This window comes from Arachis hypogaea, chromosome 13 (genome assembly GCF_003086295.3).
Source record: "Arachis hypogaea cultivar Tifrunner chromosome 13, arahy.Tifrunner.gnm2.J5K5, whole genome shotgun sequence".
Classification (NCBI taxonomy): domain Eukaryota; kingdom Viridiplantae; phylum Streptophyta; class Magnoliopsida; order Fabales; family Fabaceae; genus Arachis; species Arachis hypogaea.
Window position 1 is genome coordinate 136,446,232 of NC_092048.1, and position 27,709 is coordinate 136,473,940.

The 27,709-nt window shown below is 28.9% G+C and overlaps 1 protein-coding gene across 2 annotated transcripts; it reads left to right on the plus strand.

Annotated features, from left to right (window-relative positions):
* The first annotated feature begins 9,496 nt into the window (after positions 1–9,496).
* Positions 9,497–13,130, plus strand: LOC112791872 (uncharacterized). 2 transcript variants are annotated; one of them, XM_025834887.3, is made up of 2 exons: positions 9,497–11,291; positions 12,341–13,130. In XM_025834887.3, exons 1-2 carry the CDS (start codon positions 10,882–10,884, stop codon positions 12,798–12,800), a joined length of 870 nt encoding a protein of 289 aa, XP_025690672.1. In that variant the 5' UTR covers positions 9,497–10,881; the 3' UTR covers positions 12,801–13,130. The 2 variants fall into 2 exon arrangements, with proteins under 2 accessions (XP_025690672.1, XP_025690671.1); XM_025834886.3 differs by having other exon boundaries at positions 10,059–11,291; positions 12,338–13,130.
* Positions 13,131–27,709: the final 14,579 nt, after the last annotated feature.

Sequence of the window (27,709 nt, forward strand, 5' to 3'; positions counted from 1 at the left end):
AAAACAGAACATCTCCACGGCAATCACAACCATCACACTCCAAAATTGCCAATCCTTCCAAGACAACCAAACCTCTGAAGAAGACCAACTCCACCAAGCCCACCAAGCCCACCAAGCCCACTAAAATCAGCCAGCCCATGAAATCCAGTCAGAACACCAAATCAGATAAGAGGAAGAAGCAGAAACTGTCCAAGAGACCAAGTATTTTCAGGAGACCTTGTACACGGTCTGCTGCTAGAGGATTTACTAGCAAAGTGTTTAACAATGAAGTTCCCTTTGATGTATCTTCTGACTCCTCTGATAATGAAGAGGATAGCATGTTCAAGCCAGGTCCGGATGAGGGTAGTTCATCTGATTCTGAGGCTACAGGGAATGATCCTAAAACTGGGAGTAGGATTAGGAGAAACATGACGCATGCTACGGTGGGTAAGAGAAATATTAGTCCACTAGGTAAAGGGAAGGAGAAGATATTACATGAAGACAATAGTTTGGTGGAGGAGGTGAGTGACGCTGAGGTTGACCTTGGGTTTGTGGGTTGTGTTCATGAAGGGGTAGAGGATGGACTAGACCCAGGTGTTGACTCAGATGGCACCAATTCTTGGCACTCGGAGGAGATGAAGACGCCTCCAAACTCAGAAGATGAGCTGGAGGAAGGAAATGAATCTGAAGAGGCAAGTCCGCTGTTTAGAGAGGGTGCAAGGTTTGGAGAGCTGCACCTTGAGGTAGGCGTGAAGTTCGGAACTAAATGGGAATTTAGAGAAGTTGTGAGAGAATAACAATCCAAGAGGGTAGAAGCATAAAGATAGTGAAAAATGATAATATTAGGTGCAGGGCGATGTGTAAGGTGAAAGAGTGTCCATGGGTGGCTTATGCATCAAGAGACCATGAAGACACATGTTGGCAAATTAAGACATTCAATGATGACCATACTTGTCCAAGAGAGGACAAGAATAGGGCTGCCAACAGGAATTGGGTATGCAGCAAGCTTGTGAAGAAGGTGAGAAAGTATCCAAATTTTAGACACTGCGAGGCTACAACTTACTTCAAGACATGGTTTGACTTGACACTAAATAAAAACTCAATATCCAGGGCATTAATGGATGCAAGAAGTGTAGTGTATGGGGATGAGAAAGAGCAACATAGGATGGTTAGGGATTATGGTATGACGCTGTTGAAGACTAATCCCGGTTCCACTGTACAAATATGCACCACCCCCCAACCAGATGGTGAAGTTACCTTTGATAGAATGTATATATGCTTTAAATGGCTGCAAAAACGGGTTCAAGGCTGGTTGCCGTCCTTTGATAGGTCTGGATGGTGCTTTCCTGAAGACCCGGTTTGGTGGACAGATTTTGTCAGCCGTGGGGTTAGATGCAAATCATCATATCTACGTCATAGCCTGGGCTATTATCAGAGTGGAGAATACAGAGACATGGAGATAGTTTCTTGAGCTACTTCATCAGGACTTGGGGCATTATAAAGAGCATGAATGGTGCTTCATATCGGATATGCAAAAGAGATTGTGCATAGGACATCCAACCAACCATGTTGTGGACATAGGAAAGAGATTGTGCACATGCCAATTTTGGATGCTAACGGGTAAGTTAATTGTGTTTATTCATTTTACTTTCTTCAACCATAACTATTATCATGGTTCATCTTACTGTTTGGCACCTGCAGGTATCCCGTGTGTGCACGCTTGTGATGCCCTGTCTCGTGTGAATAAACAGCCAGAAGACTTCTGTCACAGATGGCTGACCATGGACTCATACAAGGAAACTTATAACCACCACATTAATCCAATTCCGGGTCAACCAATGTGGGAAAAAGCAGAGGACTGTAACAGGCCACATGCCTCTAAAATCAAGACAAAACCTGGAAAACTAAAGATGAAGAGGAGGATGGATGCAGACGAGAAGAGTGGTTTTGGAACTAAGAAGTCTAAAGTTGACCCAAAACTCTCAGGCAACACTGCAGATGGTGTACACCTAAAGAGACAGCTGGGTGCCTTTACATGCAGTTACTGTGGTGATAAGGGGCATACAAAGAGAGGCTGCAAAAAGAAAAGAGATGCTGATGCTGCTACTGCTGCTGCAGCAGTAGCAGCCGCTGCCGCTGCCGCCGAGGCGGCTGAGAAGAAGAAAAATGATGAAGTTCATAATGTGCCTAAGAAGCCTGTTCAGCAGCCCCAAGACGTTTCTGGCCAAGCAGATTTGGGAAGCAATCCCCAGGAGATCGAATTAACTCAGCCTTTTGCTTCTGAGCAAGAGGATTTGAAAAGGTAACTAAAATTTTACATTTGAGTATATTGTTATTTCCATGCATAAATAATACTTAATGCCACTTATTTCTCCTATAGGATCATGCACCAAAAAGACCTTCGAAGCAGTCACCACGAAGAAGATCCTCTAATCAGCCAACCGCACCAACAGTGAATCCCTTGCAGGGTGCATCTTCAGCAACATCTTCAAAGTTTGCCAACTTGATGCAGTTCATCCCAACGCCAGGATTTAAGCTCCCAAGAAAGAAGAATTGAATACTTTAGATATATGTACTTAGGAGTTTCTGTTTTGTGTTTTGTTATTAGTCTTTTCCATCGTATAATGACTAGATGGTGAACTGTGATGCAAAGGCCTTTTTGGTATGCCTTGGCCTTGCTTTTGATGAAACTACAGATAGCAGCAACATGATTTCTAGGCTGTCTTTTACAGTCAACTTTTGTTATTTCTTGATAAACAATGGAATTTATATTAATATACTATGCTATGTGGTTTATCATTCAAGAAGCAGTTTCTTTATTTTTTTCATATACAATGGAATTTAAATTAACAATAATTTCATAGTTAATAGCACTTTTCATTCCATCAAGAAGCAGATTTTTACAAATGTTAATAACAAGGAACCCAAAACCACCAATTCATTCATCATTTACAATACAGGATCACCAACAACACTGTCAATACACACATAGCTAACACTAATAACTGGGTCATCACTTTTTGCATCTGGACATCCTCCTCCAACCTTCGAAGCCTCCAATCAACGTTGATCTTCACTTCATCACCACACGATTCTGACTTTTCAACCTGTTCATCATTCACAGAATCTGGCCACACAAAAAGTCCACATCATCTCTTCCCACTTGTCTACAACCAATAAAGGATCAAAGTTTAGAGAGGAACAACACAAGAACAGTCATGGGAGGAGAATCATAACAACACAAGATCAGTCAGGGGAGGAGAATAACAGCAACACAAGTGATTATTCTAACCTACATTATAATTGGGGCACCTATTATTCGGATTCGAATCTGTGCCAGACCATCTGAGAACTGGCCTACAGCCACAGCCGCACCATTCTGGCGGGGCCGATCTTCTGCTCTTCGTTTGCGTTCTAGTCCGGTTCCAGCTAGATGGAAAATGAACAGAGCTTCCACCTGCAGTGCTACCTCCACCCATCATCGACATGAGTAGCAACCCCGGATGAGAGTGCATGAACAGGAACAAGTATATGGAAGAAGAAGAAGAAGAAGAGGTGAACAAGACGAAGAGGGGAGGTGTATGAGAATTTGGGGATTTAGGGTTAATTATACTAGGAGGGACCAATCTGGGTAAAAATTGGAACTTATCCAGCTCAGCTAGCCGTTGGCAGCACTCCAGCGTGGCAATCCTAGGCCATGTCAGCGCTCCGATGATGAGTCATCACCTGAAATATGGCCAGGGACTAGTTTGAGTGCTCGGAGCTCTATCTGGAGGACTACAATAGGAAAATCGGGATCTTAAGGATTACTATGAGTAATTGCGTGAATCTCAGGGACTACTATGGGTATTTACTCATTGAATTAGCAAGAGATTAGAGTCAATGGAAACAATATTAACTAACAACTCTAGATCACCAACATAAGTTGGGTATCAATGACTCAATATTGCCTAATTTCTCTTTCCAAACTAAGAATGTTCAAAAACTACTCTAAACCTAAGCCAAGCATTTTGTCAAACACTTGGAAGGCATACAATAAAAAGCATGGTCAAATAACAAGAACTATAAAATCTAATAACTACCAATTGTAAGGAACAATAATAACAACTCAATTAAACAATAAAGGAACATAAAACATAAATTATATTAAATGAAAATCAAAGTAACAAGAGTGCATGAACATAAAAAGAGGCATAAAAAGGAAAATTAACAAGAGAATTAAGAAGAACAAAAATGTAGGAATAAGAAATTGCAAAGAAAACTAGATGAAAACAAGAATACCCTAGATCTAAGAGGAATTAACCTAATTCTACCCTAATTCTAGAGAGAAGAGGGAGCTTCTCTCTCTAGAAAACTACCTAAGGCATTATCCTAAGCTATCTAATTGCTTCCCCTTGTCCAATCTTGAATTCTGCATCAAATAGTCTTAGAAATGAGTTGGATTTGGGCCTGGAAAGCTCAGAAATCGCCCCTAGCGTCTTCACTTTAATGAGGTCACGTAACCAACGTCGCGTGTGCGCGTGGCCTTAAATTCTCCAAATACTTATTTCTTCATCAATTCTTCACTTTGCATACTTTTCTCCTCACTTCTTCCATCCAATCCATGTCTTATAAGTTTGAAATCACTCAACAAACATATCAAAAGACATCGAATGTGATTAAAGTGAATTAAAATTAGCTATTTTAAGGTATAAAAATCATATTTTTAACTCTGAAGCACAGATTAGAGAGAATTACAAAAATATGCTATTTCATTGAATAAATGTGAGATAAGTTGATAAAAGCCACCAAATTCAACACAAAATTGAGGTTTATGAGTGTAATATTATTTTTTAATAAGTCTTGAAATTATTTTTTACATTTAAATCCTTCTTTTGACAAAGCACATTAATATTAGGGAAAAATTATTCCCCCTTTTATTTTGTATTTTGCTATAACTTTTGTAAAAATAAATAAATAACGAATTTTGTTAGAGACACAGTGAAAAATTTTGACAGTGTGTAAAATGGATCAGTTATTTAATTTAATAGGGATAAATAATAAAAATCACTCCACAGATTATCTGAGTTCAAAAATTCTCATTCAGTTATTTCACATTAAATTTTAAATTTCAAATCTCCCAATTTAAATTTTTAAATTTTTAAATTTTTAAAAAATACAGTTAGTTATTTCAAAAAAATAACTATATGAAATTATAATTTACTAAAACATTTCACTCTAATACTCTCTTCTTTTTCAATCGGTGGCCATCCCACCTTCATCAATAATCATTCCACTTCACCGTCGCTGCTTGGCTTGTCATGCGCCACTCACCCTTAGTAAAAATAACCGTCCAGGATAAAAATAATCATCTGCATATCTAATGAATTGAACATCTAAGATATTTTAATTATATATAACTAAACTCAATCCAATCAAAATAATCATCTACATAAAAATTAAAATAACCATCCGCATACCTACTAAAATGACCATCTTAAATTGACCATTAAAATAAAAGAAGAATCAACTATGATCATCCAATAATTTAATTTTTAATTAAAAAAAGTTTATAATTTGATACATGAGTTTTATGATTTGATGTAACTATAAAACTGGAGAAACAAAAAATAGAAAAATAAAAAAAGCTTGAACATATGAAGAGATATGAGTGAGAATCAAAAATAATCAATTGAGTGTTTGATTTGATATTGCCTTCAAGCACGCGTGCGTTACATCTAATATACTTACACGATTAATTCAAACAGCGGCGTCGTTGAGCTTTTGGCGGCGTATGCGGAAACCTGTGGCAGCGTCGGTTGGAGTCTGTGGCAGAGTCGGTGGCACAGTCAGCCGTGAGGGGTTGCAACGGCGTAGGTGAGGCTGCGGTAGCAAGAAGAGCACCGAAAATTGGGAGCATATGATGAGAATAGGAGTAACTGTCCGTATTGTAAATGAGTTTAGTTGTTATGGGTAACGGTGGCTGTTGTCAGTGGCGGCGCAGCACCGGTAAGATAGGAAGAAACTGGACGAGAAGAAAGTCACATCACATGGGAGAGAGAGACCTTTTTGTGATGTATGTAAATGTTGTAAATTTTTATTTATTTTGAATTTTAAATTAAAAATTATTAAAAATTAATTAACTTAATTATTATTTGATTTGATATTAATTTTAATTTTATTCCTATTATACATATTGTATATTAAATTTATTGACTCTCTATACTTTTTCATAAAAAATATATGAATCACACAATTTATATGAATTTAATTTCATTAAAAAAGCACATTAATATTGGGGAAAAAGTATGCATATGACCCATCATTGGGTGAAATTCTGAAATGTCACATAATGGAGTATGAGACAAGGAAAAGCATGTTATTAATTTTTTTCTAACAAAAATAGAAAAAATGGTTAACATTTCTCTCTTTTTTCGAGTTTCTAATGTGCCTTGTTTATAAAAATAGTAATGTTATGTGATTAATAAATATTATTATTTTTAATTTATATTTGACTAATAATAATTTATATTTATATTTATAGATATTTTGTATATAATAAATATATATTTTATATTTATATTTATTAAAATTAATACAGTTTGTATTCATATTCTTTTAAAATTTATACACATAAATTAATAAAATTTATTTATTAAAAATAATTTATTATTTATACCAACTAAATAATGGATAAAATATTAAAAATTATTGACTCTTAAGTTTTTCTTATAAAAAAGTTACATATTTTTAATTTATATAAAAATATAAATATTTATTATTTTATGTATTATTTATCGTAACTACTCAATTTTATAATTATTATTTACGAAATATAAATTTTTATTGCAATTTAACTGATAGTGTCAACGAAATTAAAACAACAAGAAACAGATTAATTTATTGACATTTTTTATTTTTAAGTGAATAAAGAATAATTAATTTTAAAATATAATTATCAATAAAAAATATTTTTATTTTAATTTAAATAAAATATTAAAAAAATTAAAACTAATAAAAATAAAAATTCCAATTTTGTGTATTAAAACTAATTAAATTTTGAATTTTTTTTACCCTTATTAATTTTGATTTTTTACGTATATTTTCCATTTCCATCTTAGATTTAAGGGATTATCAATCTATTTTTTTCATGAACATGAGTGTCATTTGATTAAAAACACGTTGCAATGATGAACTTCACAATAGTATCTGTTACTTGAATTTTGCAGAAAATATTACAGAATCTTTTTAAAATTTGTTAAGAATATGCGTTATCCGGAATATGAAATAGGGGTGTTTATGGGACATGTAAAAATCGGATTTGATGTGATTTAAATTCGACCTAAAATATATATAGAGTTTATTTATTAAATCTGAATTTGACTATAGATCCGATGAAATTTATATATTTTCGGAGTACAATTATACCAGATAAAAATTGAACTGTTAACATTATATTTTTTTGATATATTTTTGTAAGTTAGCATGTAAAAATATATAAATTTTTAAGACTCCAACTATTATTTGACATAGTAAAATTCACTTAAAAAAATATAATAAGAACCAACCCTTCTCCAAAATTAAAACATAACCACAATCAATACTAATATTATCTAATAACACTAAATATAAGTCAATACAAATAACACAATATTATGCAATGGTCTAAATTTTTATGCATTCTAAACATAAAACATTAACTTATAGTCTTATAATGACTAATAACACAAAATATTAAGATTTACAATACTTAAATTCCATATAAAAATAGTCATCATCCATTCTAAATATAAAATATTAACATAAGAATATTAATTGTGTATGATGATCGAACCACCGGATCAAGTCTAGATGACCTGAACTATGACTCGGTCCCAGTTTCACTCACTTTTTAGATTTCATTTCTTCTCTTCGAATCAACCTTGAATCACTTTGGATTCGGGTCTTCATAGTCCAAAATCCTTCGAGTACGGTCTGGTCGTGCACGCCTCTAATCCAAAATGTTAGTGTTGCAAGTGTGAGGAGTGTTGTAGTCTCACATCAAAGAAAGCAAAGAAGAGTGAGGAGTTTATAAGATGAGAGAGCCATTAACTTGACATCTTAAGGTTTTGAGTTGGATGTAGTGTCTTTTCATCTTATGTTATCTCACTTGATTCCTTTCCAAAATATTCCCGGTGGTTTTAAGAGGTATTTCAAGGTGAAGCATCGAAAGTTTTTCCGACAAAGGTGGTTCGAACAGCGTGTTCCGTGGTATTTTACGGCAGTGTGATGGACAAATACTCATATGCAGTGGAGGCATCGAAAGTTTTTCCGACAAAGATGGATCGGGCGGCGTGTCCCGTGGTGTTTTACGGCGGTGTGATGGACGAATACTCATATGCGGTGGAGGAGTTAGAGGGAAGTTGATGTTTGATGTGGAGATTCACATTTGAGGGGGAGATTATTAGTGTTGCAAGTGTGAGGAGTATTGAAGTTAGTCCCACATTAAAAAAAGCAAAAAAGAGTGAGGATTTTATAAGATGAGAGACCCATTAACGTAACATTTTAAAATTTTGAATTGAATATGGTGCCTTCTCATCTTATGTTATCTCGTTTCAAGAGTTCTTCACGGATGGCCCAATATAGAATACTAATATCTATGAATAAATCCAAATAAATAAATAAAAGGAACAAAATGCGAAGCCTTATCAATTATCATCAAGCGGTAACAATACACTCACTATGATGTTGAATTGCTGATTATTATGTCAGTTTGACTTTATAACTGAATGCTTGACTATAGCACTTGGCACTGCAGAATAGTGTCTAATCACAAACCCTCATCCCCTACTTTTGATTAGAACAAAAGATCTGGTCGGTGATGGTTGTTGCAAATCAAATTGGAACACAGTGCCTTTAACCCCTTTGGTACAATCTGACACTAGTAGGGTTACGTTACAAAGTGTTATGGACAATTGAGGGTAGCTTTAAACTATAAATAATGAAAAAATGTCAATCAACTTAAATATACAAAACAGAAATAACTACACAAACCATTTCTACAAAGTTTTAGTTTTATGAATGCATAGTTTTAGTTATGTCTCCAATAGTTGAATTGTTTCTCATATAAACTTTAATAGATCCTTGGGCTTCTTTATTTTTTTGAGAATTGGGCTTAATAGGATATTTATTTAAAGGGCTCCATCACCCCCACACAGTGATCCAAATTTCAAAGGCCTTGATCCAAAAATAAGGGAGTTTTATGAAAACCATTTTGTGTCTAACATTTGCTCTTAAAGAATAAATTAGTCATCAGAAAAAAAAAAGTCATTAAATCCGACATTAGATATGCTTGAGAAAAAATAAGAAAAAAACAAGATTAATTTAAACCTGTATTTTAAAGTGTAAGATCCCTCTAAGAGCACCAACTAGATTCTGGGTCCTTAGTGTTTTGGAAGGAAACAGTGAATTGGAAAAGGAAAAGAAACATCATGGTTGGTGGTACCTCTCTTTCGTTTCACTCCAGCTATATTATGCCTACCACCCCACTCCATTGCACGTTCTCAATCTCATTATAATATTGATCACTTCTTTAATCACTATCTCCTAAACCTAACATGTCTTCTTTCTCCACTCGCCAGGCATTTCTTCGCTGTAATTCTCACTTCTCTTTCTTAAACTTAATATTCCCATAAATCAAAAACTAAGCACTTGTCCTTTCTCAAACTTGATCAAACCCATTCAACTCTTAGCTTCATTTCTCTAACTCAAAAGTAACTGACCCTACAACTTTCCGAAACTAAGCAAAATATTGCTATTTTCTTTAGAATTTACCTAATTTGTATATTAAAAGTATATTTTAAAGTGTAATATTTATCGTTAAACACAAGAATTAACAAGAATTATCGTTAAACACAAGAATTAATCTCTTGTTAATTTACAAACATTTTAATAGGTCTTTTTTTTGTATTGGTGACGTGATCTATTTTAATTAAATTAAAGCATCCAACTATTTGTCTCATTGGTAACAAATAATTTATTTTCATATATAAATTCTAGTTATTTACAAAAGGGAAAAAAAAAGGACCCTAATAAAGGCGTAAATCTGTAAATCAAATAGAGAGAACTTAATTCAAATTCAAGTAACTGACTGTGCTGTCAATTCCATATTTTGAGTGATTCTCCGTTTCAAGTCAAGAAAACGGTCTGAGAAATTAGAAATATATTCTAGCCTCTAGGGATCTCACCATTTTTTTTCATTTTAAGAAAAAAGAAAGGATTTTCCAGAATAATAATAACTTGATATGAATACCTGGCTTTTATCTATTGGTGCTTGCTGAAACAAGTGCTTATGACAGCACAGACTCTTCTCTCTCTCTCTCTCTCTCTCTCTCTCTCTCTCTCTCTCTCTCTCTCTCTGAAAAAATCAAATATGTCAAAAAATCAAAATGCAAGTCTCAGCAATCAATCAGCATCATCCAAGTACCCAACCTTAATTCTCATCTCATCTCTCTCTTTCTTCAAATAAACACACACTCTCAAGTCCTAACTCTCTGTCAGTGTTCTCTTTCTCTTTTTCTCTCTCTCTCTCTCTGGCGGAAGGTGAACGTGAATCCTGCTACTTTTGCGCGTGTGCATTGTCCCTTGTTTCTTTCAACAGCTGGAACTGCTTATTACTGTAGCACTAACACACTCCTTTCTTCTTCAACTCACTAACCCTCCACCACCAACAACCACCCCCTTTTGCAACCACACATACCAAACCCAAAAATTGAAACTTTTCATAAACCCCATCACGAAAGTTATAATCTTTTTTCCATATAATTGAACTGAATTGTGAATTCAAAAGAAGAAACTTCTCACTTTTCAGTTTCCATAAACCCCATTACAAAAGTTTGTTTTTTTTTTCCTTTTTTCACATAATTGAGGTGAATTGTGAAGAAGATGGGTGCAGGGGACTACTACAAGGTTCTGAAGGTGAATCGTCACGCCACAGAAGAGGAGCTTAAGAAAGCATACAAGAGGCTTGCAATGAAGTGGCATCCAGATAGGAACCACCATCAAGAAGTGAAGAACAAGGAAGAAGCTGAAGCAAAGTTCAAGCAGATATCTGAGGCCTATGATGTCTTGAGTGACCCCAAAAAGCGCCAGATCTATGATTTCTATGGCCACTACCCTCTCAATTCCATGAAGGTTAACAAAAAGGAACAAGACTGTGATGGTAGAAATAATAATGTGAAGGAGGAGAAAGCAGGGGTGGTGGTTGAGACCAAACTTGTGTGCACCCTTGAGGAGCTTTACAAAGGTTGTAGGAAGAAGTTGAAGATCTCAAGAAATGTTGTTGATGAACTCGGGTAAGTAGTAGTTACAATTACTCCTCTTTCTTTAATTAATCCATGCCATGGTTTTAGATTGCGGTATGCATTACAAGTGTTGAATTGAGGTTTTAGGTCTGACTTTGTGATGGTTTTCTGCTTCTTGATTTGGTTACAAATTTTGGGGATGTTATTTGATTTAGTTAAGCTATATTATTAATGTTGCATGCCTTTGTCGGCTATATGTTTGGACTATAACTAATTGAAAATCTACTAGTACTGAAACTCATTGTTATCACTTAGTACATATACTTTTGGCTCTTGATTCTTGAACTTGAATCTTTTCCTAACTTCAATCAATACCCGTATGTATGATTTTTGTCTTGCTTTGGCCATCATTTTTATTTAACTCATCTGCAGAATTTTGTTTCCTGTAATTAATTTGGCTGTGGCTACTACACTGAAATTTTTGGCTGTACATTGAGTAGGCCTAATGTGCAGACACGCAAGATTACATGTGTATCCACATGCCACAGAAAACTTCAATTTTCTTGTTTCATGTATTTATTTCTTGGGATTCGTGTTGGTCCCTCCTGTGTTTATTTTATTGGTTATTAACAAATAACAATACACAAAATGCGAAGACCATTCTTCCATTAACAACTAACTATAAAAAATTACTAAGTTGAATACAATATTTTTTTATTGGTCGTAGTAATCTTCAACTTAGCCATTCCAATCACAATATCTCTTCATTCCTAAGTTTGATTTGAATATAGGTTAGTTTTATTTGACCAGCGTCACCCTTAAGTTCCGATTTATAATAATAGTTAAGAACCACTATATTATAGTTTAGTCAGATATATCGTGAAAACTCAAGTGCAGTCAACTTCACGTGAAGCTGATAGTCATCTAACTGCTCCCAACTATCAACTTCACGTGAAGTCGTATGCACTTGAGTTTTCACCTATATCAAATTATCTAACGGTTCTTAAATAGAGTTATATTGTTGCGAATGCATAACAATTGACCTAGTAATAAGCGGTTGAGTGAACTTAAAAAAGTTCCTCTGTTTTTGGTTTTAGCAGCAAGTTGAAGTGTGTGGAAGAAACCTTGAAGATAGACATTAAACCAGGTTGGAAAAAAGGAACAAAGATAACATTCCCTGGAAAAGGAAACCAAGAACAAGGAGGGTCTCAACCTTCTGATCTAGTCTTTGTAGTGGATGAGAAACCACATGCTGTGTTCAAGAGAGATGGAAATGACTTGGTGATCACACAGAAGATCTTGCTTGTGGAGGCACTCTCAGGGAAGACACTCAACTTGACAACCTTGGACGGAAGAGAAATCGCCATTGAAGTGACCGATGTTGTGAAACCGAGGCATGTTATGGTGGTCCCAAATGAAGGGATGCCAATTTCTAAAGAACCAGGGAAGAAAGGATCCTTGAGAATCAAGTTTGATGTTATGTTCCCTTCAAGGCTTTCCACACATCAGAAGCATGAGCTTAAGAAGATTATGAGAAAGGATTATAAACTGTCATCATGAACATGATATATATATATATATAAATATAAATAAACTAATTCTCTCAATCTTTTATTACTTACACTGTATATATATGTAATGTAATTTCCAGCTCTAGTCTTGAAGAAATTGTGCATAATACTAATAAACAAGGCATGGTTGGTTGCTGCTACCCAGGTTTTGAATTGATAGCAGAAAATCGTTGGTGTGTGAAAAACTTTTTGTGATTGTAACTTGAGAATTGGTCTATTAAGGTAGTTAATTATAGTTATATTGTAATTTACATAAATAAGTGTAACACCACAAGTGGCCTTGGATTTTGTTTTATTAATATTATTATAAGTTAGAACACGTTGTTACTTGCTATGTGTAAAGTGTGTATGGTTCATCTTATGAGTGGTTTCAGTTAAAGAAGTTATAGGCTTCTTATTTAGTTTCTCATATTAATTGCTTATTATGAAAATGACTTGTCTCTAGATATTTCTCTAAGGTCCCATGACATGAATTTTTTTTTTTATAATAATTTATTTTGTTTAGGAAAAAAAAAAGAGAGAATTGTGTTAGTTGACCAAATAATATTGATGGTTATAATAATCTTTGATGAGTAGTGTTAGTGTCAAATATCAATAAAGAATCCAATGGATGTGAGGTTACAAATAATAGAGACATGAATCGGTAACCCCTTTTATGTCGTTTTCCATTTTTAAAATTAGCACCGACACATGACAAATAGGTCTAGAAAAATAATTTTCATTGTGATTTGAATCACATTAAACAATGACACCTCTTTTTTGTTTTTTAGGGAATCCAACATAACCTTGCTTGTTCTCCCTCCATCTTTGTAGCTCCTGATTTCTAACTCCAACCACTTTATGAATGTCTTTCTTAATAAGCATGGTGTTGCCATTACCTGCACATGGATTTTTCATCCTTGAGACACCTGTTTTCAATTACAATAGTGATTTCAAATAAGTTTCATAGGTGCTAGAATCAATCAATCATTAATTTTGTGGTAGGATGATAAAGAAATTGTACTTTTTTTTTCTTGAAATTTAGTAAAATTTATCATGATCTACCTTTATTCGTCTAGATACTATTGTTTTTCTTTAAAAAAAAAGGTCTTATTTAGTAAAGAAAAATCTAGAAATATTAAAAGATACAAATCTACTTTTAAAAAATATTATTAAAAGGACAATATATTTTTAATTTAGAGAAAAATATATAATTAAACTTTATAAATAATATAATCAAACTAGAGTTGCATTATAATTATTTAAAATATGAATAAAAATCTAAAAATTCAATGGTCGACTAATTTGATGTTGAGAAAAAAAACTATTATTCTATTGCAAAATATTTAATTATTTTACTATATAAATTTTTTTTATTATTTAGTAATTGACTATTTTATTTAAAAAAATGTATAAGACACGTGTGTGTATATATATATATATATCAAATAATAAAGTTTTAGGAAAGGCTAGTATTACATTTACAAGAATATCTAACACTAAATTTTAGTAATATATATACAAGAACACCATATGTATTTTAACTATATATATTGTCCAGAATATTCCTCAATCCAATAGACTAAAAACTAATCTATTACGGATCAGAGTTTTATTTAAAAGTTTGTCACTAATCAATGAGTTGTTACATGTATAAGACGAAATTTAAACTATCGATACTTATTTAAGCAGACTAGTAAAAAGAATACAAGGTTGGAATTCACCAAACATGGGAGGTGAGAATAATTTCACCGAATCTAAAAACTAATAATGTGTTCCTAAATAGAATGAAACAAGAGAGTTATGGTGAAAGAGAAGGAGGGATATACCATAAACTCGTCCACATCAATATTGACAAACCCAACCCCTGTGTATTTTGCAGCAAATTGTTGGACATCAACACGGCCCATTAATTTTCAAGGTCCACAAACATCATGTTGCATGCTGTGAAATCAATCGCCATCTACATAATTATGCCAATTAAATCAATAAAAAGATTGTATCACCAAAAAAAAAATTCAATAAAAAGATTGATATAATAATAAGTAAAACCAAGAAACATTTAACTTCAATTGACAGTGATACAAATTAATAAACATTGTTGGTATCTACTAGCATAACAGCTTTAATTTGTCAGTATCTTTGAATCCATTAAAATGTGCATTCCCTCTACATATCAATTGTGAAGCGTGACTATCCTAATGATGATAATCTATAATTAATTAGAATAAACTAAGACCAAATGATCAGGGAAAAAAAATAAGACAAAAATTAAAATTAAATAAAAAAATAAATTATAATTGAAAATAGAAATAAAATAGATAAGTTGAAGTTGAATAGAAAGAGAATTATTTTATTTTTTATTTAATTTTTTGAAGTAATAAAAAAATGATTTTTCAATCTAATTTGTTTATGTTATAGGTTGAGAATTGAATCGAATGGACTCTTTTAATTTTTTATCCAATTTTTTGATGTAATAAAAAGGAGACTTATTCGATTTCACTTGTCCACATCATGTTTTTATCACAAAATCAAAAAAGAGCTTTAGAAATTGAATTTTATTCCAGTGTTTAAAACAAAACTATTTAAATTAGTTTATATAGAGTTTAATTCAATTTTATTATTTTCTCTCAGAATCAATTCCAATCCAAATAGGTATGATATAAAATTCTATTCCATTAGAATTTCACTTAAAATTTAAAATGTCTAAAATATCCTTATAATCTAATTACTTCTTTTTAATTTTCCTCACTCACTTTCACTCAACCACTTTTCAACACATACTCTTGTCTCACCACCTTTATTCCCTTCTTTTTTTTTCCTTCAATCCAATTAATATATAGCTATTTTTTTAAAAGATCTACTATATAGATCTAAAAAAATATTCACATGTGTTTAACTTAGATTAATGACACCAAACGTTTGTCAATATATCTGAACATTTCAAACAAAATTATGCCAATCATGACACTAACAAAAAATAGCATAATTTTGTTCCATTTCAATAATATGAATTATTTACTATAATTTATCGTTAATAATTAGCTTTTTTTTTTTTACTTGCTATGTCATTAGACCACTCAAAAATTGGTTTTTGATAGTTCATGTTTGTTTTTGTTGTTAGTTTGTCGTTAGAATCAATCATAAAGAATCATTTATTTTTTTAATTAATAATAATATTTTTAGATTAATCTAATTTTTTTAAAAGATCAAAGTGAACAAATTTCAGCTAAAAAAATTAGTTAAAAAAACCTTTTTTAATTATTTATATAATTTAATAAATAAATATATTTATTATTTAAATATGATGTTATATTAATAAAGGATAAAGTTGTCTATTATAAAATTTTAATTTATTTAATAAACATTTCAAACACTGAAATTCAATTCAATTCTATAGTTTTACTAATTTATTTCAAATACTATAATTCAATTCAATTTTAACTGAAATTCAATTTTTAATAAAATTCAATTCAATTCCATACTATTAAATGTTTCTAAATGTTAATACTTTGACTCTAATAATTTATGAGATATTTATACCTTTTTATTAGATTAATACAAAAAAAATTTAAGTGTATCAACAAAAAGCCCATAAATCCTAAATTGGATGTTATGATAATGGTTATTAATTAATTGCTTCTTTTTTATATATAATGATGATAAACCAAAATTGGATACACATAATTTGTGCATTAATGTAGAATTAAAATGACGAAAGGACTAACAATGAAAGAGGGAAAGTTTTATAGACTTGTAATAGTATGTCTTTTGAAACGGCATTGGATTATGCTAGAGAGAAGTGACAAAGCAAACTATAGAATGGAACCTTAAAGCTAATTTAGGCACATCATTATGCGATGAGATTGTGAAAATAATATAAGTACCTTCCCTGCTATGTGATCCCAAAATAATTCTTGTCCTTTTTATTTAATGTGATAAAATCATAAAAATGTTACCTTAGTAGTATTGTCAATAATCCATTCATGTATTATGGATTTATGGTTTTTTTTCCCCAGGTTGTACATTCAAGTATATATAGCATTTCTATACAACAATTAGCTTTCCCGAGGTACAAATTAAAGCAGTCTATGACTTTTACTTTTATGAGTTTAGCTAACACGAACTTTTTAAAACAAATAAAAAATTTTAAATATTTTTATTTAATAATATAAAATACGTATATTAAATAGTTTAAAATTTTTTATATTTTTAATAAAAAAATTATTAATTTTTTTGTGATTTAAAAGTAAGTAACAATAGAACAAAAAAAAAAAAACAAAGAATAATTACTTAAAAAACAAGATAGTCCTATCTAAATGCTATTTTTAAATTTTTTCTAAGACAACGAAAACTTCACTTGGTGAGTATAAATTTTATTACCGTTTTTGTTATAATTGTCATTTTATTTGTATTTTTTAAGATTAATTGAAGTCAACACACCATTTTCAAAACATAATGTTTCAAATTTTTAGTACTAAAAAATTAACAAAACCAAACGGTCATATTTTTAAGATAGAAGATAGATAAATCATACTTTTATAAACAAAAGTTTAATTATTAGATTTGGCAATGATCACATCTTATATTTTTAAACAAAAGTTTAAATTAGGATATATTTAATTTTAAATTTTTTAGGACTTAAAGAAGTATTTACAAACCAAACAAAAATCGAATTCCGACGCGTCTTCATAAAATAAAATTTATATAGCCCGAATACCATAAATGGCAAATGTAGGTTAAATTATTGAATTTTGAGGGAGTTGGACTGAAACGGTTGAGCTGATGAAAATTAAAATCAACTCAACGTTGGATATTGAAGGGAAAAAAAATTGGGAACATAGTAATTTATTCTAAGGACAAAGTAATTTTTTATAATTTAAAAATATTTATTTAATTTTTAATTATAGACAAAATATTTATTCTTATATATTATTGGTTACTGTAGAAAAAGAAATAAATTAAAACAAAGGGTAAAAATTCACCCTTGTCAAGTGAGGATGCATCAAATAAACTTGTATTAATAAAAGCCGTTATAATTATTACTCACAAAAATGACTCAAATTCTCGTTAATAGAATCTTTGATGAATTTTTGCGACGCAATACAAATTCTTTCTTTTGACAATATACATTAAATAAGTAACTAAATAAATAAACAAAACCTGGTATGAAGTGTTACTCTGTTACACAATCGAAGTGAGTTAGAAAGTGGCATCTACTTTGATTCAATGGAAAAAGAATGTAGATTTCATGACGCAGACGAAGACATAAACATTAACAAATCATGAATTATAAGCATGCAAGTACAAAAAGGAAGACTACTACGCTGCTTCCAAACTGTTCCTTCTTTTAATCTTTTGGTCTGATGAGTCCCACGTTGATATTTAATTTCATACACATATATGCCAGATCGGATCAATAAATCTTTTTATGCACGGAAAACAATCTTTTGCAATTGTCATGTTCATCATCTTATTTAACTTTGAACTGAAAGATTTGATACATTGATGATGTGAAATATTTTATATAATCGTATAATTATATTTATTTTTTTAATAATTATGTATATAATTAATATAAAAACAATTATTATTGTTATTGTTATATTATATTATTAGATATATATATATATAAAACTATTTTATAGTAATAATATATTAAAATCAATATACCTGTACTCACACAATAGAAGTGTTTTATGCACGAAAAATAATACTTTTTGTCATAAATTTGATTTTATCACCAAAATAGTGAGAATTGAATCAGTCAATAAATCAATAAGATCATTGATTCAATGATTCGAGTAAAATTTAAGCAGACTTTAATCAGTTTAATAAAATATTAAATAAAATAACTAAAAATATATATAATTTTAAATATATAGATTCAATAAGTTTTAACTTAATAAAATTTAAAATTTCATAATTTCACATAATAAATTATCTATAGTCTAAGTTCACAAACAATTTCAAATATCAAAGTTCATAACTAAAAATAACCAAAACGCACATAGTGACAAACACATAATATTCTATTATCAAAAGAAAAATTAACAAAAAAATTTTCAACTAATGAAAAACACAACTCATCACAAATCATATTCATCATTTAGTATTTCGATATCTCCATCATAAACAGGTAATTGTCCAAAGTTACCATCTTTAGAAGTACCACCAAAGGAAGCCGTATTTAAAGAATCAATCACAATATCAGGCATATCCATATTAATCACAGCATATCCACATCACCGCTGTTGATCACTTTGTGATTGTTCCATCTTTAACATACAAAAAAAACTATGAACAAAATTAACTCAGCAACAAATACTTGACAGAATCATTTAGCAACTCACAACTCATACATTCAATAAATCACTAAACCTAGTATTATATATTAACAAAACTACAAAATATTATCAACATTTGAAATTTGCAACTCAATATTATTAATAACAGTAAAACCAACAAAAATCATTCTAAGAAAGAAGGAGAGTGACGATGACGATAGAGGAGACAGAATTACTGATGGAGACAGAGAGAAAGAGCTCGAACAGAGGAGACAACAAAGGCCACAGAACTTCCAAAGACGGTGACACAACTTTTGAAGACAGCGACGGAAGTTTCACATGCGATGCCTGTCCCCAATGGAGAAAGTTTAGGAAAATGACAACGAAGCGAGGTTGCGGGGCCTAGGATTCTTTATTCTTTCAATTTAAATTTTCATCACTTTTCAGTTTCAGAGAGGAGAGGAGGGGGATTTGGATTGTGTTGGGGATTTAGGATTTTCTTCTTTTTTTTAAAGGGGGTAAAACGGCTCTATTTGGAGGGGTATACCAAACCGAAAGTCTTTTAAAAAATCGGCCAATTCCAGCAATTTATCGATTAATTACTAATTCAACTAATTCTTTGACCGATTTTTTGTCATAGTTTATGAGGTCAATCAAATTGATTTATTGACGATTTTTCAATTAACCCACTTGACCTGACCGGTTCTTTCGATTTTCAAAACTTTGTTTATTACTCTTTTCTTGTAAAATTTTTTAGACTATCCTTTATTTTTATTATTATTATTATTATTATTATTATTATTATTATTATTATTATTATTATTATTATTATTATTATTATTATTATCAGTGACAAAAAAAATTGTCATTAAATAAATAGTAATGACAATCCTATGACAAAATTTATTTTTAGTAGCAAATTTTTAGTGATAATAATATAATAGCCATTATATATTTGTTTAATTTATATTTTTCTAATAATTATATATTATTATTATTATTATATGTTATAATATTAATTATATATTTTTTGTGATTATTAAAAATATTTTTATTAAAAATTATATAATTATTGTTAAGACTTTTTAGTGACACAATATAAGATCGTAATGTCTAATTGCAGATAAATATATTAGTGATTATTTTTATTGTCACTAAAATTAAATAAATAACTGCTAAAAATAATTTTTTTAAAAGTGTAAGAAGATAATAATTTAAAATTATTTTATTTAATGTAATATTTACAATTTTATGTATATAATATTTGTAATTATATATTAATTATATCTAATATATATTATATATTTATTCTACCGAGAATCAATGAATACAAACAAAATTACAAAACAAACGAAAAGTTATAGCTACTTTTGACCCCAAACTTTGATCACAAAAATTTTCGATTAGATATATGTACCTAAAAAACATATTAATACGTGAAATAGAATGTACATAATTTAATGAAGTTCTTAGAAGACATTATTATTACAATGCTTACATTTAATTTGCTAATCCCAAGTACATTTTCAAATTGATTCCTAAACATTTAGGGTTACCAGGATAGATAAAGTGCCTCTAGAGATCGAACATATCCTAAAACTCACCGATACTGTTTATTAACAGAACTCCAAACGATAATGCAAGTTTCTTTTTGTGTTTCCTTCGCTTTAATTTGATTCAACGTAACTCACGGCTGAGTTCATTGGCCTATAACATGGCTTCTTCAACAAACATCTTAAATTCATAAACATCACACTTTTGAAAGTTATCTACATTATCCATGCCTACTACTAATTTGATATGACCACACAGTTTCAAACATTTTTATTTAGACAGGTGTTTATCTATAATAAATTTTTAGAATAATATTATATATTTAAATTTTTTTATTAATCAAGTTCAATTAATAAATTAATTTAATATAACAAAAATTAATTATGACTAATATTATTTTAAATTTTATTATTTAACTTAATTGAACTTAATTTATAAAAAAACTTAAATATGTAGTATTACTCAAATTTTTATTTATTAATTATAAAGTGTAAGAGTTATAAAAACTAAAAATAATTTTACATACTTATTTTAAAACTATTATAGTAATAATTTTTTTTTCAATTACTTAATCTATTTCCTCTCTCAATACATTTAATTCCAGGATTGATTATTAAGGTAATAACATCGATAAATTAATTAAGGGAAATAATAATAATAATAATAATAATAATACACTGATCGATTTTCTAATGAATCTTTATTTGTGAAAAAGATAAAATTTTTAAAAATAGACACTTATAATAAGATAGTCAAACTTAAAAGGAAAGATAAATTGTTATTTAAGATTAACGATCGATTATATTTAGTTTTTATTTTAGAGCAATGCTAAAGGGTCCGTAATTTTTGGAATTGATAGTCATAAAATAGCTATCAATGATGATTTAATGATGTGAAATTGGTATGATATTTTATCCAATGACTCACTTTTTTCTGCTGATTACATGCTGGCTAAAATGCAATAAAATTACTGGTTCCTAGACTTTTTCTTTATTTTATTTATTACTATTTATTATTAGGAAGATATTTAAGAAAAATTTTAAAATAACACGTCAATGTCACTTTTCCATGTTTTTCAAGAGTAGCTCAAGTAACTAATCTAATATATATGTGTGTCAATTCATTTATATATCATTAAATAATATAGAATACAATTTCTCATATATATAATATTAATAAAATTTAATTTTAATATGCTATTATTATAAAATAATTTTACATATATATTTAATACATAATAATATACAATATTACATCGGTAAAAATGATTATTTTTTTATAATAATTATATAAATAATTATAAGAAACAAATATAAATAAATAATAATATAAAATATTTTATATTATTAATATATGAAAATATCTAATATTAGCCTCGATATAAATTTCATAAAATTATAGGAAGTTGCCGACACTGATGCATATCCATCAATCATGTAACTAAGCACTGCATGCCGACACAAATAATGGCCTCATTATACAAAGTTTGGGATTATTATTGGTTGGAGAGTGGTAGTGCTCTAAAGCCTCATCAGTATCATATATATCTCATTAACACACTTCAAAATGTTGATATAACAAATCAAAGTAGAAGATATCAATGTTTTGTCCAATATATACGCGCTTGTCACATGCATGTAACTCTCACCTCTTATTTTATTTTATTTTGTTTTTCTATTCTTTCCGTTGCTTTGTGCTCGTATAGTGATATTATCATGTTATTCTAGAGAAGACACACTATTCTGATTCTCGGATGTTGGAGAGGTTAATAACATTTATGATTTTAGGATACATCTTGAATTCCTTATGAATTATATTATGGGCCACTCCGATAATAAAAATGCTCAAAAGGTCTTTTTTTTAGATTTTTTTATTAATTAAAATTTAATATATATAATCGATTGAATTATATTATTTTTGTCAAGATTAGATCAAATAAATTAATTTGGTTGAAAAATTAGTAAATCAAACTTTAAACCGATTTAAATTAATATATTTTTACAAAAAATAATTAAAATTATTTATTATATATATTTTTTAATTTTAAAAACCCTAAATTCTAACTCTATATAATGACACAGAAAAAATAAAAAGGTTAAAATTTAAGATTCTCAATATATATATTAAGAATATTTTAGTCATTTTTTATAATAAAGATATTGTAATTATTTTTTATAAAAAATATTAATTGAGACTAGTTTATTTAAAGTATAATTTATCGTTTTTTTTACTAAATTAATTTATCTGATCTAATTTAATGAATTATATGTATTAAATTTTAAGTATTTAAAAATTTCTTAAAAAAAGATGTTTTAAACGACTTTATCTAAATGGCTTCTTTATATTATATTGTTAATTTTTGAATTTGCAATAATATATCGTCTTATGTAAATGAATTTGTTGCCCTTTTTTTTACCAATATGTCAATTTTTTAAAAATTTATTATCAAAATATTATCTTTTTTGCAATTAATTACTTATATATATATATATATATATATATATATATATATATATATATATATATATATATATCACTATTCTGTCATAATGGCAACTGATTAGTTTATTTTTAATAATGATAATATAAAAAGAGAAAAACTTGGATAAGTAATTTTAAAAGAATAACATTTTAATAATGTTTTGAAAACAGGTAACACATTGGTAAAATAAATAAATAAATAAATAAAAATCCATTTGTTGTATCTTAAGTCTTGACACTTTAAAGGAAAGTGAAACACATAGTATAGCTAGCATATGGAATAAAATTTTTGTTAGGCTGAGAAGGTATATATTATTGATGCAGTTCTCATCATTGACTTTGTTTGACATGATGACTCATATCACATGAGCATCGTCCTTACCTATATTGTTTAAAAAAATTTGACATTTTGGCCTGTTATTATACATATATAATCTGATTTAATGAATGCTATTCTCTTTAAGTAATAATAATAAAAAATTCTAAATATAGAGTTAAATACCTTATTATCACACATGAAAATATCTTTTAGAGTGTGTTTAGATGGAATAATTAAAGAAGAAAAATAATTTTAGAGTATTTAAATTCCTAATGTATAATAAAATAATGTGTTTGAAAATATTTTAGAGAGAATTTTAAAATTCAAGACATTTTGAGGAAGGAATTTATTTTTTGAGAATATTTAAAATTCTTAAAGATAAAATATTTTATTTGTATATTTAATCAAAAGCATTTTTTAATTTCAAGAAATTTTAAAAGGAATTTCAACTACTGAAAATATAAGATTTAATTTTAATTTTCACGTAGAATAGGAAGGAATTTCAATTTCTCTCTTTTTTTTATTTCTAGTTTTCGATTTTCAATTTTCAATTTAAATACTATAAGATTTCAATTCTTTCTTATAAATTTATGAATAAAAAATTATAAGGATTAATTAAGATTTAAAAATAATAAATGATAAAATCAAGTACACATTTTATGAATATAGATAAATTAATTATCTTTTTAAACAAAATATTTTTAAACTACATCTAATATGATTATCTCAACCAAATAAAATATTTTGAAATTAAACTATTAAAGAGAATTTAATTATAGTATTTAATTTGCTTTCTATTTGAACTAGAATAATGAAATTTAAAAAAGTATCTCATCCAAGCAAACCTTTAAATATAATAATAGTAAACATATAATTTTAATAAGCGTTGACAATTGTGCAGCTCTTCTTTCTTAATTATTTCACGGTTAAACTCTCTCCAGGGAAACAGAAAGAGAAATAGGGAATCAATCTTTTTTCTTTTCTTCTTCTTTTTTTTTTTTAAATAAGAAAACTAAAGATGCTGTCACCTTTGAGCCGCCATTTTTCATTTTGTAAATACAACCGCTCATAGATTTTATTTTAAAGGCTTATTTTATGTGTGATGAAAAAATAAAAATACTAGCCAACCAATTATTTTTAATTAAATTAAATTTTGATATTTGTTGTTTTTAAAGTTTGGCAAAAATTTCAAAAATACTTCTAAATTTTATTTTGTTTTAATTTTATCACAAAAGTTTTTGATTTGCATCAAATATACTCTCGACGGCTAAATTTTCAAAAAATTTAAGACTAATATAACAATAATGTATGAAAATTATGCTTGCTTTGCTTATGTTGAGGGTTTTTTTATGAAATTGTTATTGAATTGGTCTTAAATTTTTTGAAAAATTAGCCGTCAGTGGTATACTTGATGCAAATCGAAAACTTTTGAGACAAAATTGAAACAAAATAAAATTTAGGAGTATTTTAAAAATTTTTGTCAAACTTTAAGCACAAAAAATATACTTACCCAACTATAAATATGTAATTGTTGAATTTTAATGCTCCACTTCTGTTGTTAAAATTTAAATTTGTGTTTGCAGTTTTATTGGTTCTGTTGCTGAATCTGTAATAATATAATTCTGTTGAGATATTATTGTTTGAATTTGAATGTAAAATTCTGAATTTAAATGCTCTTCCTCTTTAAAATTAATTTTTCAGCAGTGATGAATAACTTATTTTTTTAGTCATTCTCTCACTCTCTTTGTTTTGGCTTTTTCTGTCACTCTTTTTTTCTTGTTCTATGGTAGTGATAAAAAGAAGAATTTAGGGATGGTGATGATAATAGTGACGGTGGTGGTTGAAGATGAGAGCCGTGGTGAGGAAGAATTTGAATAGGAGTGATGATGTAGAGTAAAAAAAAAGTTAGAGTTAGATTATATTAGAGGGTATTTTAAAAATTTTAAAAGATTTTTAGGATTTGAGTAGTTTTATTAGCAAAAATTCATCTTTTATGTGTAAAAATAGTAATTTTATTTATTTGTGGATAAATTTATTAGTGTTCTAAATTTTTATAAATACAAATAATAGTTTACTAATAATAATAATAATAATAATAATAATAATAATAATAATAATAATAATAATAATAATAATATTCAAATTATTTTATCAACTATTATGACAAAGATGTTATCTATTATTAACAATTTTACTAAGTATAGTAGATTTTTTTTATTATATTTTTTTTCTGTGCTAATTTTTAATCTATTATGCATGTGATTTTTTTAATCTATTTTCTTTAATTTTTTTCTATTCTTGTTCTATATAGTGAAGATAGTCAAAATATTTTTAATTTAATATCAATTTTACATAAATAATATTTATACTCATAACTTCTATATATTCAAATAATAATAATAATAATAATAATAATATTCAAATTATTTTATCAACTATTATAACAAAGATGTTATCTATTATTAACAATTTTACTAAGTATAGTAGATTTTTTCTATTATATTTTTTTTCTGTGCTAATTTTTAATCTATTATGCATGTGATTTTTTTAATCTATTTTCTTTAATTTTTTTCTATTCTTGTTCTATATAGTGAAGACAGTCAAAATATTTTTAATTTAATATCAATTTTACATAAATAATATTTATACTCATAACCTCTATATATTCATACATATAATGTCTATAATTAACGAATATTTATGATTATAATATTATCTAATTTTAAGATATGTATTTTTTAAATGATCTTATATGTGCATCAATAAATCATAATTTTAAGGGTAAATTACTGATATAAGTTAAATTAAAAACTGGTTCATGAATCAACCAAGAGACATTTTTATATAGTTCGAATTAGCCTAATTTGAACTTCATCTCTATGTAATTTGAATCATACTTATTCGAATTACACACACATCCACTAATTAGAATCAACATGATTCGAATTACACACAGTAATTAGAATCAGGGTGATTCAAATTACACACAAAAGCTATCCATAATAATTTGAATTGGGAAGATTTGAATTACTCAAAGAGTTGGTGCCCATAGTAATTCGAAAGAGAGTAATTCGAACTACACACATTTTATGAAATAATTTGCAATACTTTTCAGTCCATAAATTTTTAAAAAAATTAATAATTTATTAAAAAATTTTATTAAAAAATTAATAATTTAAAAATTAAAAAATATATTTTTTATTTCATACATAAAAAAAGCTAACAAAATATTTAATTACGAAACTTCTTTAAAATATTAATGAGCTATCAATTCGAATTCCATACAATACTCTTTTGCCCATTTTTAATAGCTCATAAATATTTTTTAATAAATTTTTTAAAATTATATGGTGAGATATTACATGATTCACTACAACATAAGCGGCACTTAGCGGCGGTTCTGGAGCCGTTTAGCGACGGTTTTGAACCGTCGCAAAATATTTCGCGTCGGTTTAAGAAAACGCCGGAAGATGGAGGCGCGGCTAAACGGATAGCGACGGTTTTATATAACCGTTGGAATAACCGCCGCTAAACATCTATCAATTTTGCGGCGGTTTGTAAGTCCAACTGTGATATGGTTTCATGAATGCTTTAAGACTATTACCCTTGGTTTGTTAATGAATGAAGTCACATGGTTATGTTTTGATTTATCTAATGTTCTGCTTTCATTCTGATGTAATGCAACTACTCTATGCTACATGTTATGCATTAGTAAAATAGACACATATTCAGTCAAATTTCATCCCAACCACTTCCACCTTCATTGCCAAATTCTTCAGAAATTACAGACACACACAATCACTTACATACATATATACTCAACTTCAATAACCAGTTTCAATACCAAATTATTATTCAGTCACAACAGCAAATTTTAAATTACATAAAATAGACTTCAATGCCTAAGTACAAACTAACTACAATTGCCCTATTTTCTACCAAACTTTTATCAACCCAGTTTCAGAGGCACCAAACATGGTAAACCCTGGTTGTGATTCGACAAAACCTGTAGCCATGGCTAGCAACATACACAAGCAACCCAGCCAACCATGCCGAACACACAAGCAACCTTCAACTTCCACTCAAATGCCTTCACGTCTGCCTTCAGGGCTACGACTTTCCTCTTCAACCTTGCAACATGCAGATCTTCGCTTCCAACTTCTGGATCTGCCCAACGAAAAAACTGACATTCATCATTAACCTACATCAGCCCACCATACTCAGTACCCAGAAACAAAACTTTGGGATCAGCTGAGAATAACTGTTCATGAACTCACC